Raw genomic sequence first — 18,477 nt, 5'->3', positions numbered from 1 at the left:
AAGTCCTTGCTCATGCCTATGTCCTGAATGGTATTGCCTAGGTTTTCTTCTAGGGTTTTTATGGTTTTAGGTCTAACATTTAAGTCTTTAATCCATCTTGGATTAATTTTTGTATAAAATGTAAGGAAGGGATCCAGTTTCAGCTTTCTACATATGGCTAGCCAGTTTTCCCAGCACCTTTTATTAAACAGAGACTCCTTTCCCCATTTCTTGTTTTTGTCAGGTTTGTCAAATATCAGATGGTTGTAGATGTGTGGTGTTATTTCTGAGGCCTCTGTTCTGTTCCATTGGTTCTATTTAATGGTCCCCTTTACATATGCAGCATTATCTTCCATAACCCTTGGAAAAATAGATAACCAACCTGATATCTTAACCACAAACTGGGGGGTGAGCTGTATTAGAGATAATAAATACAAGACGTATTGTTCCTCCACCGTCTCTCCTATGACAACTATCACTAATCTAGCAGCATGCTCTTTCCAGGTGATCTCACACACAACCTCAATATGCCTTCAACCCAGTGTGCCAGAGAGCCACTGAATGAAATTGGCATGTGTGAAAAAATCCTATTTATCAGGCAAGACAATCACTGAAGTCACTTATTTTTGGTTTTAATCTATATGTCAATGAAACAGTGATATTTGAGTGAATATGCTAATATTTATTAAGTGCTTACTCTGTGGCAAGTGTAATTCTAAGCACTTTTATTATTAAATAATTTAATAGTTATAACAATCATGTGAAGGAAAGTACAGGCACACCTCATCTTATTGAGTTTTGCTTTACTGCACTTCACAGATACAATATTTTTCTTTTTACAAATTGAATGTTTGTAGACACCCACTGGTGGCCATTGAGCAGATCAGATTCTGCTTGCTCAAATGCCTTACCCTCCTTCCTTGGCAACCACATCCAACAAAGCTGATATGGCTAGGATTGAGAAATGTGGTAAGTCACAATTGAAGAAGGCAAAAAACGCAAGAAAAAAATTCACTGCCTTCCAAAGAAATGACCAAACAGGAGAAGCAAGCAGACAAATCATAATAAAGTATACATCATGAAAATGAACTGTACATTGCACAAGCATTGCCTTCATATTTTACTTTTTTTGGCTGATGAACTTTGCAAGATACAAACAGGTTGGATCAAGTTTAAATGACTGTGCTGTTCCTCTCACATCAAAGAATCAAGAGCTACTGAAAATGAAGACTGCTTTTGCCTCTCCCATCTGCCTGGCTAGCAGATAAGGGAAAGAATTTGAATGTTGGTGAAGGAAGAAGCAGGGTGGAATGACAGTAAAAGCTAGAGTAAAACCAAGCTGACCCAAGGTGTCCTACAAGCTATAAAATTCAGTTTAATCACAGTATCAATTTTTTTGTTCCAGTGATTTTTATTGGGATATACAATTTTTTAAATGTGCAAATACAAAGTTTCAAAATGTGCAGAAAAGGTTTGTGACAACCCTGTATCAAGCAAGTCTATTGGTGCCATTTTTCCAATAGTACGTACTCATTTCATGTCTGTCAAATTTTGGGAATTCTCACAATATTTCAAACTTTTTCATTATTATCATATCTGTTATGGTGATCTGTGATAGTGATCTTTGATGTTTCTATTGCAATTTTTGAGAGATGACTCAAATGACGCCCATATAAGAAAACAAACTTAATCGATAAATGTTGTGTGCGTTCTGACTGCTCCACTAACAGGTTGTTCCCTATCTCCTATTCTCTGACACACAACAATATTGTAATTAGGCCAATTAATAATCCCACAATGGCCTCTGAGCGTTCAAGTGAAAAGAAATCGTATGTCTTTCACTTTAAATAAAAAGCTTGAAATGATTAAGCTTAGTGAGGAAGACAGGTAGAAAGCAGAGATAGGATGAAGCTAGGCCTCTTGCTCCAATTAACTAAGCTGTGCATGCAAATAAGTGTTGAAGAAAATTAAAAGTGCTACTCATTCCAGTGAACATAACAAAAACAAGAAAGCAAAACAGTCTTATTGCTAATATGGACAAAGTTTGAGTGGTCTGGATAGAACAGCAAACCAGCCACAACATTCCCTTAAGACAAAGCCCAGTCCAGAGCAAGGGCCTAACTCTCTTCAATCCTATGAAGTCAAGGTGAGGAAGCTGCTGAAGAAAAGTTGGAAGCTGTAGAGGTTGGTTGGTTCATGAGATTGAAGGAGAGAAGCTGACTGCATAACATAAAAGTGCAAGGTGAAGTAGCAAGTGCTCATGTAGAAGGTGAAGCAAGTTATACAGAAGACCTAGCTAGCTAAGACAATTGATAAAGGTGACTACACTAAACAACAAATTTTCTATGTAGACAAAACAGCCTTCTATTGGAAGAATATGACATCTAGGACTGTTGTAGATAGAGAGAAGTTAATGCCTGCTTCAAAGCTTCAAAGAACAGGCTGACTCTTGTTAGGGGCTAATGCAGCTGCTGACTCTAAATTGAAGCCAATGTTCATTTAACCATCCCAAAAATCCTAGGTACCTTAATAATTATGCTAAATATTTTCTACCTGTGCTTTATAAATAGAACAGCAAAGCCTGGATGACAGCATATCTGTTTACAGCATGCTTTACTGAATATGTTAAGCCTACTATTGAGCTCAGAAAAAAAGATTCCTTTCATAATGTTACTGCTCATTTACAATGAGTCTAGTCAACCAAGAGTTCTCATGAAGATGTTCAAAGAGATCAATGTTGTTTTCCTGCATAACATCCATTCTGCAGTGCATGGATCAAGGAGTAATATCAACTTTCAAGTCTTACTATTTAAGTAATAACATAACATATAAAGCTATTGGGGTCATCGATAGTGATTCTTCTGATGGGCCTGGGCAAAGTAAATTGAAAACCTCTGCAAATGATTCATCATTCTAGATGCTATTAAGAACATTTGTGATTTATGGGAGGAGGTCAAAATATCAATATTAACGAGATTTTGGAAGAAATTCATTCTGATTGTCATGGATGATTTTGAAGGGCTCAAGACATCAGTGGAGGAAATAACTGCAGATGTGGTAGAAACATCAGGAGAACTAAAGTAAAGCTTTTTTTTTGAGACAGGGTTTCATTTTGTCACCCTGGCTGGAGTGCAGTGTCGTGATCTTGGCTCACTGCAGCCTTGACCTCCTGGGCTCTAACGATCTTCCTGCCTCAGCCCTCCCCACCAAGTAGAGGGGACTACAAGCATGTGCCACCATGACCAGCTAATTTTTTTGTATTTTTTGTAGAGACGGGGTTTTGTCATCGGCCCAAGCTGGTCTCAAACTCCTGAGCTCAAGGGATCCACCTACCTCGGCCTCCCAAAGTTCTAGGATTACAGGCATGAGCTACCACGCCTGGCCTAGAAGTAGAGCTTAAAGATGTGAGTGAATTACTGCAATCTCATGATAAAACTTTAACAGATAAGGAGTTGCTTTTAATGGATGTGCAAAAAAGGTGGGAATTTTTAAGGTAGAATTTAAGGTTCACAGAATAGAAGAAGCTGTGAACACTGTTGAAATGAAAACAAATGATTTACAATGTGACATACCCTTATTTGATAAAGCAGTGGCAGGGTTTTAGAGGATTGACTCCAATTTTGAGAGAAGTTCTACCGTAAGTAAAATGCTATCTAACCCACAAATATTCATGTGACGTGCTTTATTGATATATATTCATGTGACTTGCTTTATTGAATAGATATTTGCTTTAATGGCGTTGTCTGGAGTCAAACCCACAATATCTCTTAAGTATGCCTGTATTGTTACACTCATTTGTAAAGCTTTTAAAAACAAACTTAATTAAGGTTACATGACTTGACAAAGTCACATAGTTAATAGGTATCCAAGTAAGGACTGGAATCCAAGTGGTGTGATTCTAGAAGCCCAGGCACTGTGCCATAAAATCATCTCTTGATATCTGTAAGGGATTGGTTCCAGGGACTCTGCCCCCGCCTCACCCATGCCAAAATTCACAGATATTCAGGTCCCGTCCCTTATATAAAATGGCATAGTATTTGCATATAACCTACTCACATCCTCCAGTATAGTTTAAATCATCTCCAGATTACTTATAATACTGAATACAATGTAAATGCTATCTAAACAGTTGTTATACTATATTGTTTTTTATTTGTATTATTTTTATCTTTTTTTGCCTTTTTTCCCACATATTTTCAATCTTGGCTGGCTGAATGCATGAATGTGGAACCTGCAGATACAGAAGGCCAACTATACTCCCATTTCTAATTAATAGGAATTTGCCAGAGATAACAGGGCTAATGGGCATTCTCAGAAGAAGAAAAGCAAAAAGAACTAAGAAAGCATAGCCTGTGTAGAAAACAAAGGGCAGTTCAATGAGGCTACTGAGGAAAGTGAATTTTAGCAGGTAATGAAATATAGAGAAGGAAACAAGGAATGGTCCCCAAAGATTTTAACAAGTCCAAACTTTATCTTATTGGTAATGGGAAGCCAATAAGAAATTTTTTGGATGATTTACAGTTTTACAGTTTTATTTAAAAGAGCATTTACAGATTTACAGTTTTATTTAAGGGCATTTTCTCACATTGATAATTATTTTTTATTGATATGTAATTGTACATATTTATCAGGTACTTGTGATATTGTGATACATGCATACAACGTGTAATCATCAAATCAGGGTAATCACTTCAAAGATATTTATCATTTCTTTGTGCTGGGATCATTATCAATCTTTTCTTCTAGCTATTTTAAAATATATAATAAATTATTATTAACTACAGTCAAGCTATGGTGCTACTGAACACTAGAATAAAGAAATTTAAAGTCAGAGAATTATCCAAGAGCTGAGAAAGGAGGACCATTAATCAGTTATCACAACTGCCTAGGCAAGAAAGTATGAGGGTTCCAAAAAGGGCAAGGGCAATAGAGACAGACATGAGTTGCAGAAAGGATGCATATATTAGGGCTGATAACCAATTAGGTGATGGAAATGAGAAAGAAAAAGAATCAAGAAAGACTGAGGAATAGAGTTTAGACAACTGGGTAGATACCATTAGGGGATGGGGTGGATACTTAACCTGAAATATATGTAGGGCATGCAAACAATCAGAAACACAGATTCAGGGAACAAAAAAAATGTTATAGGATGTAAATTTAGACACATCAGAATATAAGAAACATCTAGAGTCATTAACACTCCAGAGAGCGCTTTTTAGAGTAATAAAATGAGGATCAGACCCTAAAAGCAAGCAGAAGAAAACTTACACAAGGACATCAAAATGATAACAGGGAAGAAAAATGAGATAGAAACCAAGACAGGCGTATCAAGAAGGAAGATGTGGTCATCACTGCAAATGCTACACTGGATTTTGCCATTAGTAGGTGCATGTTAAAATCTAGCGAGGGGCTATTTCAGTGGAGAAATGGAAGCGAAAGCCAGATTTCAGTGGGTTAAGGAATGATCAGAAACTGGAGAACTAAAAATAGAAAGTTTGGCCCTGGCCATGGTCAGGAGTTCAAGACCAGCCTAGCCAACAAAGTAAAACCCTGTCTCTACTAAAAATACAAAAATCAGCCAGGTGTGGCGGAGGGCACCCATAATCCCAGCTACTCGGGAGGCTGAGGCAGGAGAATCGCTTGAACCTGGCAGGCGGAGGTTGCAGTGAGCTGAGATCACGCCACTGCACTCCAGCCTGGGCGACAGAGCGAGGCTCCGACTCAAAAGAAAAAAAAAAGAAAGTTTAGCCCTAAAAGAGAGCAAAGAGATAAGGCAACAGCTAAAAGGGCAGTCAGGGATAATGGTAGTGTCAGGGCTCAGAAAATACTACCCCAAGATATGGCACCTTCAAGGTCACTCTCTGACCTTTTCCAGGCCATCCTTTCTTCAATCCCCCTTCCTCTCCCTAAGGCAAGTAATAGAAACTAGAATTCCCCATCTCACAAAGCAAGCCATACAACCTAGAAAGGTCACTCTCTAACCTCCCTTCTCCCTTTAAGATGCATGAGACAGGTTTCCTGCAGCACACTGAAGGAGAAGGAATGTCATAGAGAGACACAGGAAAGATTCTCAACAAACAGGCCCAGTTTGCTACCATTAGATCATACCCTTTTTTGTTCAATCATGTGTCTCCACAACTATTCATTTCTTTCATCAAACTTAGCATGAACGTACAGTTTTCCCTGGGTCTTTGGGTCTTCATTCTGAAGGTCTTTGGGTCTTTGTTTCTCTGGGTCTTTGGGTCTTCATTTTTGTGTCACATAAAAGCTTGATTAAATTTTTATGCTTTTCTCTTGTTAATCCATCTTTTGTTATGGGGTGTCAGCTATGATTCTTGCAACGGGTAGGGAAAAGATATTACTTTTTCTTCCCTATAATAGAGGTTTGAGCACATTTATAAGGTGAAAGGTAAAGAGGCAGGAAAGACATAGAAGAATAAGAGGATAATTGAAATGCAAAGAAATACAAGATGATATACTTAAGAATTTAGAAAATGGGAAATGTATTACTGTTACTCAACTACAATTCTAATTTAAAATACTCATTATACAAGAAAACTTAGAAAGATGCTAAGTTTGCAGTACTGCACATATTTAAATGTCTTGAAAACCCAAACCTAATATATACATAGATTTGAAAATACTCTCTAATTCCAAGTTTTTACTAATTCAACTCAGCTATCCCCAACTAGTATTAGTATGAATTCTGAATTACTGAAGTTTTATTACATCTAAATTCAAATGTTACAATAAAGGCCTAGTATAAAAACCAGAAAAATAGAAAGATCAGTCCATCTCAGAAGCTTTTATATACATATATACACACATATTTTTTGAGGCTAGTCAAGTGAAGCAGCGGGAGTGTAAAATAAACAAGGAAATGTGTAATTGTGAGCAATCTGTTGTAAACACCATTGAATTCAGACTAGCCTCAGAAGTTTACATTAATTTCAAAGGAGAGACAATAACTTGTACACAAACTCTGACTCAGAATATATCAGTTTATTTTACAATCCCAGTGGCTTTTTTATTCCCATATAAAACTAACAATGATCATAGAAAATGTGTCAAAATATTTTCCAGGGGGTTAGCCTTTAAATAAAATTAGTGTACTGTATTTATGAAATCAATATGTATTTTATGAGTTATAATGTTTTATCACAATAGTAATGAGATACATTTGAAGACATATATGCCACTTAAATAAATCAAATAATATTTAAAACTAACTGGCTAGAGATACTCTAATACTTTTTAACTGTTTTGTCTAGAAATCAATTATTAAATGCATTTAGAAATTCACTTGTGGCCAGGCGCAGTGGCTCACACCTGTAATCTCAACACTTTGGGAGGCCAGGGCAGGCAGATCACGAGGTCAGGAGTTTGAGATCAGCCTAGACAATATGGTGAAACACCATCTCTACTAAAAATACAAAAATTAGCCAGCTACCCACAGCAGCCAGCAGTGCAGGGAGAGAAAGCCTGTACACTTGGGGGAGGGAGAGAGAGCACGGGGACTGGGGGCTTTTACATTGAACTTAGTGCTGCCCTGCCACAGAGGGGAACAAAGCTGTGCTGCGCTCAACCAGCACCCAGGCATGGAGGGAGCATTTGGATCAGCCCTAGCCAGATGGGAATTGCTCATGCCAGCAACTGGAACTTAAGTTTCTCAGTAACCTCACCAATCACAGGCTAAAGTACTCTGGGGTTCTAGGTAAACTTGAAAGGCAGTCTAGGATTGCAATTTCTAGGCAACTCCTAGTGCTGTGCTAGGCTTAGAGCCAGTGTACTAGGGTGGCATGTGACTTAAGGAGACACCAGCAGGGGAAGCTAAGGGAGTGCTTGCACCACTTTGCTCCCAACCCCAGGCAGTGCACTTCGCATCAATGAGAAAGAGACCCCTTCCTTTCACCTGAGGACAGGATAGGGAAGACTGAGGAGGACTGTGTCTTACCTCTTGGATACTAGCTCGGCCACAATAGGATGGGGCACTGGCTAGAGTTGTGAGACCCCCATTTCAGGCCCTAGCTCCTGGATGACATTTCTAGACACACCCTGGGCCAAAAGGGAACCCACTGCCTTGAAGGGAAAGACCCAGTCCTGCCAGGAGTCATCACCAGCTGACGAAAGAGCCCTTGGGCCCTGAATAACCAGCAGCAATGCCCAGGTACTATGCTGTGGGCCTTGGGAGAGACTCTGAGATGTGCTGGTTTCAGGTAAGACTTAGCACAAAACTAGCTGTGGTGGCTACATGGAGAGACTTCTGTTTGAGAAAAGCAGAGGGAAAAATAAAGGGAAACTTGGCGCCTTAGGAACCCACTCATTCACAGTGAGGTAAGCAACAAGCAGTCTCTTGGAGTTCAGGAATCTAGGCCTCCGCTCTTGGGCAGCATTTCTGGACCTGCCCTAAGCCAGAATTCAGGGTGTGTCCCAGGACTGGCAGCATTCACCACAAGCTGATTGAAGAGCCCTTTGGCTTTAATAGACCATGAGCAGTGGCCTAGCAGAAACCCCCATGGGTCAGTGGTGGTGGTGGCCACAGAAAGAGGTTTCTCTATCTGTGGAAAGGGGAAAGAAGAGTGGGAAGGACTTTGTATTGTGGTTTGAGTGCCATCTTAGCTGCAGTAGAATAAAACATCAATAGTAACGTTAAATGTCAGTGAACTAAACTATTAAAATAAAAAGATATAGAATGGCTGACTAGATGAAAAAATAAGACACAATGACCTGCTACCTACAAGAAACACACTTGAGGCCAGGTGTGGTAGCTCATGCCTGTAATTCCAGGGCTTTGGGAGGCGAGGGGGGTGGATCACTTGAGGTTTCAGTTAATTTAGAAAGCTTATTTTGCCAAGGTTGAGGATGGTGCCTGTGACACAGCCTCGGGCAGTCCTGATGACATGTGCCCAAGGTGGTCAGAGCACAGCTTGGTTTTATACATTTGAGGAGGACACAAGACATCAATCAACATATGTAAGACAAACATTATTTCAGTCCAGAAAGGCAGGAAAACTGGAAGCGGGGATGGGGCTTCCAGGTCATAGGTAGATAAGAGACAAATGGCTGCATTCTCTTAAGTTTCTGATTAGCCTCTCCATAGGAGGCAATCAGATACGCATTTATCTCAGTGAGCACAGTGGTGACTTTGAATAGAATTGGAGGCAGGTTTCCCCTAAGCAGTTTCCAGCTTGACCTTTCTCTTTAGCTTAGTGATGTTGGGGTGAGGCCGAGGGGGGTGGATCACTTGAAGTCAGGAGTTTCAAGACCAGCCTGGCTAACATGGTGAAACTCCATCTCTACTAAAAATACAAAAAATAAAAAAACTAGCTGGACATGTGCTACTCAGGAGGCTGAGGCAGGAAAATTGCTTGAACCCAAGAGGCAGACTGTTGCGGGAAGTCAGGGACCCTGAACTGAGGGACTGGCTGAAGCCATGGCAGAAGAACATAAATTGTGAAGATTTCATGAACATTTATTAGTTCCCCAATACTTTTATAATTTCTTACGCCTGTCTTTACTGCAATCTCTGAACATAAATTATGAAGATTTCATGGACACTTATCACTTCCCCAATCCATACCCTTGTGATTTCCTATGCCTGTCTTTACTTTAATCTCTTAATCCTGTCATCTTCGTAAACTGAGGAGGATGTATGTCACCTCAGGACCCTGTGATGAATGTATTAACTGCACAAATTGTTTGTAGAGCATGTGTATTTGAACAACATGAAATCTAGGCATCTTAAGAACAGGATAACAGCGATTTTCAGGGAACAAGGGAGATAACTTTAAAGTCTGACTGTCTGTGGGCCGGGTGGAACAGAGCCATATTTCTCTTATTACTGAAAACGGGTAAGATAAATATCACTGAATTCTTTCCCCAGTAAGGAATATTAATAACTAATAGCCATGGGAAAAGAATGCATTCCCAGGGTGAGGTCTCTAAAATGGCTGCCCTGGGAGTGTCTGCCTTTATGCAGATGTAAATAGGGATGAAACATGCCCTAATCTCCTGCAGCGCCCCCAGGCTTGCTAGGATTAGGAAATTCCAGCCTGGCAAATTATAGCCAGACCGGTTCTCTGCTCTTGAACCTTGTTTATCAATGACAATGTATGCACAGCTGGACACGGAAGTTCGTTAGTGATTGTAGTTTCGCCCTGACCATGTGATCTCGCCTTGTGATCTTTTGTTGCCCTTAAAGCATGTGATCTCTGTGACCCATACCCTATTCATGCATTCCCACCCCTTTGAAAATTGCTAATAAAAACTTGCTGGTTTTACGGCTCAGGGAGCATCACGGAACCTGCCAACATGTGATGTCTCCCCCAGACACCCAGCTTTAAAATTTATCTCTTTTGTACTCTTTCCCTTTATTTCTCAGACCAGTTGCCACTTAGGAAAATAGAAAAGAACACACGTTGAATATCGGGGGTGGGGTTTCCCCAATAGGCAGAGGCTGCAGTGAGCGGAGATCATGCCATTGCACTCCAGCCTGGGTGACAGAGGAAGACTCCACCTCAAAACAAAAAAAAAAAAGAAAGAAAGAAAAGAAAAAAGAAAAAAAAGAATGGAGAAAGATATTCTATGCCAATGGAAACCAAAAAAGAGCAGGTGTAGCTATACTTATAAAAGACAAAACAGATTTCAAAAATAAAATTAACAAGAGACAAAGAAGGTCATTATATAATAAAAAAGGGGTAAACTTAGTCAGAGGATATAGTGATTGTAAATATATATGCACCCAATACTGGAGCACTCAGATATATAAAGCAAATATTATTGTAGCCCAAGAGAGACATAGATCTCAATACAATAATAGCTGGAGACTTCAACACCCCACTTTCAGCATTGGACAGACGTCCCAGACAGAAAATCATCAAAGAACAATTGGACTTAATCTGCACTATAGACCAAATGGACCTAACAGATATTTACTGAACATTTCATCCAGTGGCTACAGAATATACGTTCTTCTCCTCAGCACAAAGGTCATTCTCAAGGATAGACCATACGTTGTCACAAAATAAGTCTTAAAACATTCAAACAACAAAGAAGTTGCTAAGATAACATCAAGCAACTTCTCTGACCACAGTGAAATAAAACTAGAAATCAATAACAAGAAGAATTTTGAAAACTATACAAACAAATGGAAATTAAACAATAGGCTCCCAAATGACCAGTGGGTCAATGAAGAAATTAAGAAGGAAATTGAAAAATTTCTTGAAACAAATGATAATACAAATACAACATAGCAAAACCAGTATTAAGAGGAAAACTTCCAGCTATAAGTACTACACCAAAAAAGAAGAAAAATCTCAAACAACTAACAATGATTCATCTTAAAGAACCAGAAAAGGAAGAGCAGACCAAACCCAAAATTAGTAGAAGAAAAGAAACAGCCCAAGTGTCATGGCTCACATGTGTAATTCCAACACTTTGGGAGAGTGAGGTAGGCAGACTGCTTGAGCCAAGGAGCTCAAGACCAGCCTGGGCAACATGGCAAAACCCCATCTCTACAAAAAATACAAAAATTAGCTGGGTGTGGTGGTGCCTGTAGTCCCAGCTACTTGAAAGGCTAAAAGGTGAAAGGATGACTTGACCCTGGGAGGTCAAGGCTGCAGTGAGCCATGACACCACTGCACCTCAGCCTGGGAGAAAGAGTGAGACTCTGATATAAACAAACAAGCAAACAAAAACAAAAGAAAGAATAAAGATCAGAGTAGAAATAAATAAATTTGAAATGAAGAAAACAAAATACGAAAGATCAATGAAACAAAAATATGGTTTATTGAGAACATAAACAAAATTGACAAACCTTTAGTCAGATTAAGAAAAAAAGAGGAGAAGACCCAAATAAAATCAGAGGTGAAAAAGGAGACATTACAACTGATACCACAGAAATTTGAAGGGTCACTACTGGCTACTATGAACAGCTATGTGCCAATAAATTGGAAAATCTAGAGGAGATGGACAAATTCTTAGACACGTAAAACCTACCAAAATTGGATCATGAAGAAATCCAAAATGTGAACATGTCAATAACAAGCAATGAGATTAAATTTGTAATAAATAGTCTCCCAGTAAAGAAACGCCTGGGACCTGATGGCTTCAGTGCTGAATTCTACCAAAAACTTAAAACCTAATACCAATCCTACTCAAAGTACTCAAAAAATTGAAGAGGAGGGAATACTGGCAAACTGATTCTACAAGGCCAGTATTAGCCTAATACTAAAACCAGACAAAGACACATGCAAAATAGAAAACTACAGGCCAAAATCTCTGAAAAATATGGATGCAAAAATCTTCAACAAAATACTAGCAAACCAAATTCAACAATATATTAAAAAGGTCATTCATCATGACCAAGTGGGATTTATTCCAGGAATGCAAGCATGATTCAACATACAAATCAATTGTTGTGATACATCATATCAACAGAATAAAGCACAAAAATCATATGACCATTCCAATCGATGCTGGACAAGAATTTGCTAAAATCCAACATTCCTTCATGATAAAAACCCTCTGATATGGTTTGCTTGTGTCCCCACCCAAATATCATCTTGAATCGTAACTCACCCAATTCACAAGTGTCATGGGAGATACCAGTGGGAGGTAATTGAATCATGGGGGCAGGTTTTTCCAGTGTTGTTCTCATGATAGTGAATAAGTCTCTCGAGACCTGATGACTTTAAAAAGGGGAGTTTCCCTGCACAAGCTCTCTTCTTTTGTCTGCCACCACGTAAGACGTGCCTTTCACCTTCCACCATGATTGTGAGGCCTCCTCAGCCATGTGGAACTGTCAGTCCAATAAACCTCTTTCTTTTGTAAATTGACCAGTCTTGGGTATGTCTTTATCAGCAGCATAAAAATAGACTAATACACTCTCAAAAAATGGGGTATAGAGGAAATATATCTCAACATAATAAAAGCCAAAACTCATAGCCTTTCCCCTAAGATCTAAAAGATGACAGGGATGTGCATTGTCACCACTGTTATTCAACACAATACTGGAAGTCCCACCTAGAGCAATCAGACAAGAGAAAGAAATAAAGGGCATCCAAATTGGAAAAGAATAAGTCAAATTATCCTTGTCTGTAGATGATATAATCTTGTATTTGGAAAAACCTAAATTCCACCAAAAAAAAAAAATAGAACTGATAAACAAATTCTGTAAAGTTGTAGGATACAAAATCAACATACAAAAGTCAGTACCATTTCTATATGCCAACAATGAACAATCTAAAAAAGAAATTTAAAAAATAATCCCATTTACAATACTCACAAACAAAATTAAATACCTAGGAATTAACCAAAGAAGTAAAAGATCTCTACAATGAAAACTATAAAACACTGCTGGAAGAAATTGAAGAGGACACACAAATATGGAAAGATATTCCACATTCATGGATTGGAAGAAACAATATTGTTAAAATGTCCATACTACTCGAAGCAATCTATAGATTCAATGCAATCCCTATCAAAATACCAATGACATTCATCACAGAAATAGAAAAATCAAGTCTAAAATTTAGAAGACACCACAAAAGACCAAGAATGGCCAAAGCTATTCTGGGAATAAGGAACAAAACTGGAGGAATCACATTACATGACTTCGAATTATACTACAGACCTATGGTAAACAAAACATCATGGCACTGGCATAAAAACAGATACACAGACCAATGGAACAGAACAGAGAACCCAGAAACAACTCCACACACCTAAAGTGAACTCATTTTCAACAAAGGTGCCAAGAACATACACGGGGGAAAAGACAGTCTCTTCAGTAAATGATGCTGGGAAAACTGGATATCCATATGTAGAAGAATGAAACTAGGCCCTTATCTCTTGCTGTATACAAAAATCAAATCAAAATGGATTAAGGACTTAAATTTAAGACTTCAATCTATAAAACTACTGTAAGAAAACATTGGGGAAAATCTCCAGGACGCAGGTCTGGGCAAAAATTTCCTGAGCTACCCCATAAGTACAGGCAACCAAAGCAAACATGGAGAAATGGGATCATATCAAGTTAAAAAGCTTCTGCACAGCAAAGGAAACAAGAAAGTGAAGAGACAACCCAGAGAATAGGAGGGAATATCTGCAAACTACCCATATGACAAGGAACTAATAACCAGAATTTAAGGTCAAGCGACTCTTTAGGAAAATATCTAATAATTAGATTAAAACATGGGCAAAAGATGTGAATAGACATTTCTGAAAAGAAGACATACAGATGGCAAACTGGCATACGAAAAGGTGCTCAACATCACTGATCATGAGAGAAATGCAAATCAAAACTACAATGATATATTACCCCAGTTACCCCAGTTAAAGTGACTTATATCCAAAAGACAGGCAATAACATGCTGGTGAGAATGTGGAGAAAAGGGAACCCTCGTACACTGTTGGTGGGAATGTAAACTAGTACGATCAATATAGAGAACAGTTTGGAGGCTCCTCAGAAAACTAAAAATACAACTACCAAACAATCCAGCAATCCTACTGCTGGGTATATACCCCAAAGAAAGGAAATCAGTATATCAAAGAGATATCTGCACTTCCATATTTATTGCAAAACTATTCACAATAGCCAAGATTTGGAAGCAACCTAAGTGTCCATCAATAGAAGAGCGGATAAAGAAAATGTGGTACACATACACAAAGGAGTACTATTCAGTCATAAAGAAGGAGAGTCTGTCATTTGCAACATGGATTGAAATGCAGGTCATTATGGTAAGTGAAATAAGCCAGGCACAGAAAGACAAACACCACATGTTCTCACTCATTCGTAGGATGTAAAAATCAAAACAATTGAACTCATAAAGATAGAGAGTAGAAGGATGGTTACCACAGGCTAGGGAAGGGTAGTGTGGGAGTAGAGGGTAGGTGAAGATGGATAATGGGCACAAAAAATAGAATAAATAAGACCTAGTATTTGATAGCACAATGGAGTGACAATAGTCAATAATAATTTAATCGTACATCTCAAAATAACTAAAAGAGTATAAATTGATCATAACACAAATGATAAATGTTTGAAGGAATAGATACCCCATTCTCCATGATGTGATTATTACACATTGTATGCCTTTCAAAATATCTCATGTATCCCACAAATATATATACCTAATATAAACCACAAAAATTTAAAATTTAAAAAGTTGTTTAATAAAATACTTCCTGGCATAATGAATTTCACTGAAATGCAGTGATTTTATTTTGGCTATAAGAACACTAAAGTTTATATACTAGAAAAATAATCTATACAACAGTGGCCTGGGATCTAAAAGAGTCAATGTAACTTTCCTACCATGATTTATTTACTAACTTAACCTGACCCAATTTGTCTTCTTGCTCACATAATCTAGCCAATATGTTGAAACAGTTTTACCTAGTTTCAGGGACTTACCTGAAAAAAATACTATCCAAAATTAGCCTTCAAAACTTAGAAGAAAGGGGAGTTGGATTTCTTATACACACACACACACACACACACACACACACACACACACACACATACAAACACATACTTTCAATAAATACACTGAATAACCATGACAAATAATTTACCATGGGACAGAAACAAAGAAACCCTGTGCCTCAGTCATTTATATGCATTAAGATAAAGTTGCACAAAAGTTCTGTACATTTCATAACACAGCAAACCTAAAAGAGCCACCCTTGAACAAGCTCAGTGATAACCTGATATAAACCTCGAGTGTAGTGTATTTTACTGTTTAATGAACTATAAATCCTGATTAGCTTTTAATAATACAACCTACCAATAGCCCTTTCAATTATCGGGAGATAGGTGATTAAGAGAAATTTCCTTTTTGGAAGAAAGTCACCTCATAGAAGCTGCTGATGTTTTAGTCATGAAAATACTGACAATTCTGAATAACAGTGTTGATTTAATTTAGGAAACTGTATGTCAATTTATATTTTCTTGACATCTTAGGAAAAAACTAGTGACATACTCATTTTACTATGTCCTAATACTGACATCTTCTGACAGTTTAGGAGAATTACACATCTCCTTAAAACATTTCCCAGTGACTGAAGCTTATCTTTCCACCTACTTCATTAAGGAAAAAATTAACATTTGTTGAATGATGATTATGTAATGTGCACTTCAAATATTATATCATTTGATCTCGTTTAATAACTTTATAACATAACTAATATTATAGAAGATGATTATTTTATAAAAAATAAAATACCAATGAATGATGCCATTAAACCAAAGAATTATGTTTTTAAAATGTTCACTGTGGCCTCTATTAAGACATCTTGAGAAGTCTACTTAAGTTACTGTAAAATATTTTTTTAATCACTAAAAGTAGGCCAAAAATGGCAGTAATCTCAGCACTTTGGCAGGCCTAGGTGGGAGGATGTCTTGAAGCCAGGAATTTGAGACCAGCCTGGGCAACATAATAAGACCTTGTCTCTACAAAAAATTTTAAAATTTGCAGGGCACTGCGGGTCATGCCTGTAGTTCTAGCTATTGGGGAGGCTGAAGCAAGAGGATCACGTGAGCCCAGAGGATGGCCTGAGCCCAGGCATTTGAGGCTGCTGTATGCTATGATCATGCCATTGTACTGCAGTCTGGGCAACAGAGAGAGACTCTGTCTCTAAAAGAAAAAATAAAAATAAAAACCAGTAAGGTTTGTTTGAAAATGTTTGCTCATTTGATATTAGGCTATACACAGTAGATAAAAAGGCAGCCTAGCATAGGCTTTGGGTTCAAATCTCAACTCTGCCTGCCACTCATTACTAAGTGACCTGAAGAATACTGCTTTGCATTTCTGTGCCTTAATTTCATCATCTGTACTTAACTCATAGGGTTGTTATGAAGATTAAATGAGTTGATCTTTGTGAAGTCTTAGGACAGTGCCTGGCACTTAGTGCTATGTAAGTTTTTTGACAAATACTCAGAATTGATATTGTTATTATGATAAAGGAGAACTGGTTTTGTTATACTGCGATATTGGTAGTATACTAAGAATTTGTACTGGTATACTACAATGCAGGAGATCAAATAAATATCAAATTTCTTTTATTATTTTGAAATACTACTAAAATTTCCCCCATATCATCAGTCATTCACTAAGTTTTATTTACAAGCAAATTTTATTCAGTGCCTTTGTTCAAGGTCCAATGAACTAAAAAGGGAAACTTTAATGCTGGAATATAAACACAATTACAGATGTATAAAGGGTTGGGATAAATAAACTTTCACTATTATTGACCAGGGTTCTACTTAGAATGTCCTTCCCTTTTTCCTCGTGTCTTTTGTTTCTAAGTTATCTCTCATATTGACCAAGAAATGTAAGACTCATTAAAAGGACTCAGTATTTATTTGTTGAAGGCTTAAATTTATCACAGATCCACTAAGACATATAACAGTTTTGTTTTAGTCATATGATACTATTTCCAAATGCATGTTACACACCCATATATAGAAACAAACAAATGTGCATGTAGATCTATTTCTACCAGAGGAAAACAGAGAATATAATCCTATTTATTAGTGATATAAACTTGAACTTACCTACAATGTAGACTAGTACTACGTTTTTAGATAAAATTACTATTATCATCTAATAATAATTAGGCTTTGAGAAACATAAAACATGTACAAAAACAACAAAATTTGCTATTCATGGAGCAGAAGCTTGTTTGTACTATTCATTTGAGTCAAATTCCAGAAATGAGTTCTCGCTAGTATTGAAAATTATTCCGAATTCTAATGATGGGCTTCTACAAATACAGCAGACCCCAACCACAAATAGACAATAATACAATATTTACAAAGGTATACACAGTAAAATTTCATTAAAACCCTGCTAACTAGAAATTTGGGATAATTTGGATGATCTGAGCTTTTCTTTTAGCTAAGATAAAAGACCCTCCAGCAATCTACTAAGGTAACAAAAAGAAAAAAAAATGGAAAAACCTGCCCTCAAGCATTTTTAGAACTACATAAACAGCACTTATTTACATAGGAACAGTTAAATGCTAATTATAAATATGTGTCAAACATTTATTGAAACAAATCCAATGAAAGACTTTTCCTGGACAATTTTTTTAAAACATACTACATATTGCTACAACTAGCAGTGTAGCAAACATTCGTCTATCTTGTAAAGTATTTGGTAAATCATAATTTATATTTATCTACTCAATTGTTCTCAATTACTGAAATCTTATGAATATAATTAGATCGTATTACCCCATATATGTGAGAAATCAAAATAACACATTTACTACATTAAACTAAAGAGTTACAGTCTACCTTATTAACTCAAAACAAAACTGACAAAATAGAAACTAATAATTACAAAGTAAATTTCAAAACTTAATATAGAGTACCTTAAAATATTCTTTTCTAATCTGTTTGCTCCTCCTCCTTTCTTCACTCTGCCAGATTATAGGGTGAGATTCTGGCCACGGTTGTTCATCTATTTGATCCTTCTGATTTTCTAAGGGCTG

General features: G+C 37.4%; 1 protein-coding gene across 2 annotated transcripts in view; it reads right to left on the bottom strand.

Moving 5' to 3' along the window:
* LRCH2 (leucine-rich repeats and calponin homology (CH) domain containing 2) overlaps positions 1 to 18,477 on the bottom strand; it is a 129,203-nt gene that overhangs the window by 18,370 nt on the left and 92,356 nt on the right. For both annotated transcript variants that reach the window (XM_011957537.1, XM_011957538.1), the window contains exon 14: positions 18,358 to 18,474. In XM_011957537.1, coding sequence (XP_011812927.1) covers positions 18,358 to 18,474 — 117 coding nt within the window. The remainder of the gene's footprint in view (positions 1 to 18,357; positions 18,475 to 18,477) is intronic.

This window comes from Colobus angolensis, unplaced genomic scaffold, assembly GCF_000951035.1.
Source record: "Colobus angolensis palliatus isolate OR3802 unplaced genomic scaffold, Cang.pa_1.0 Scaffold446, whole genome shotgun sequence".
In the NCBI taxonomy this organism is placed as follows: domain Eukaryota; kingdom Metazoa; phylum Chordata; class Mammalia; order Primates; family Cercopithecidae; genus Colobus; species Colobus angolensis.
Note: the sequence above shows the minus strand (reverse complement) of the source record. Positions and strands in the feature narration are given on the sequence as shown.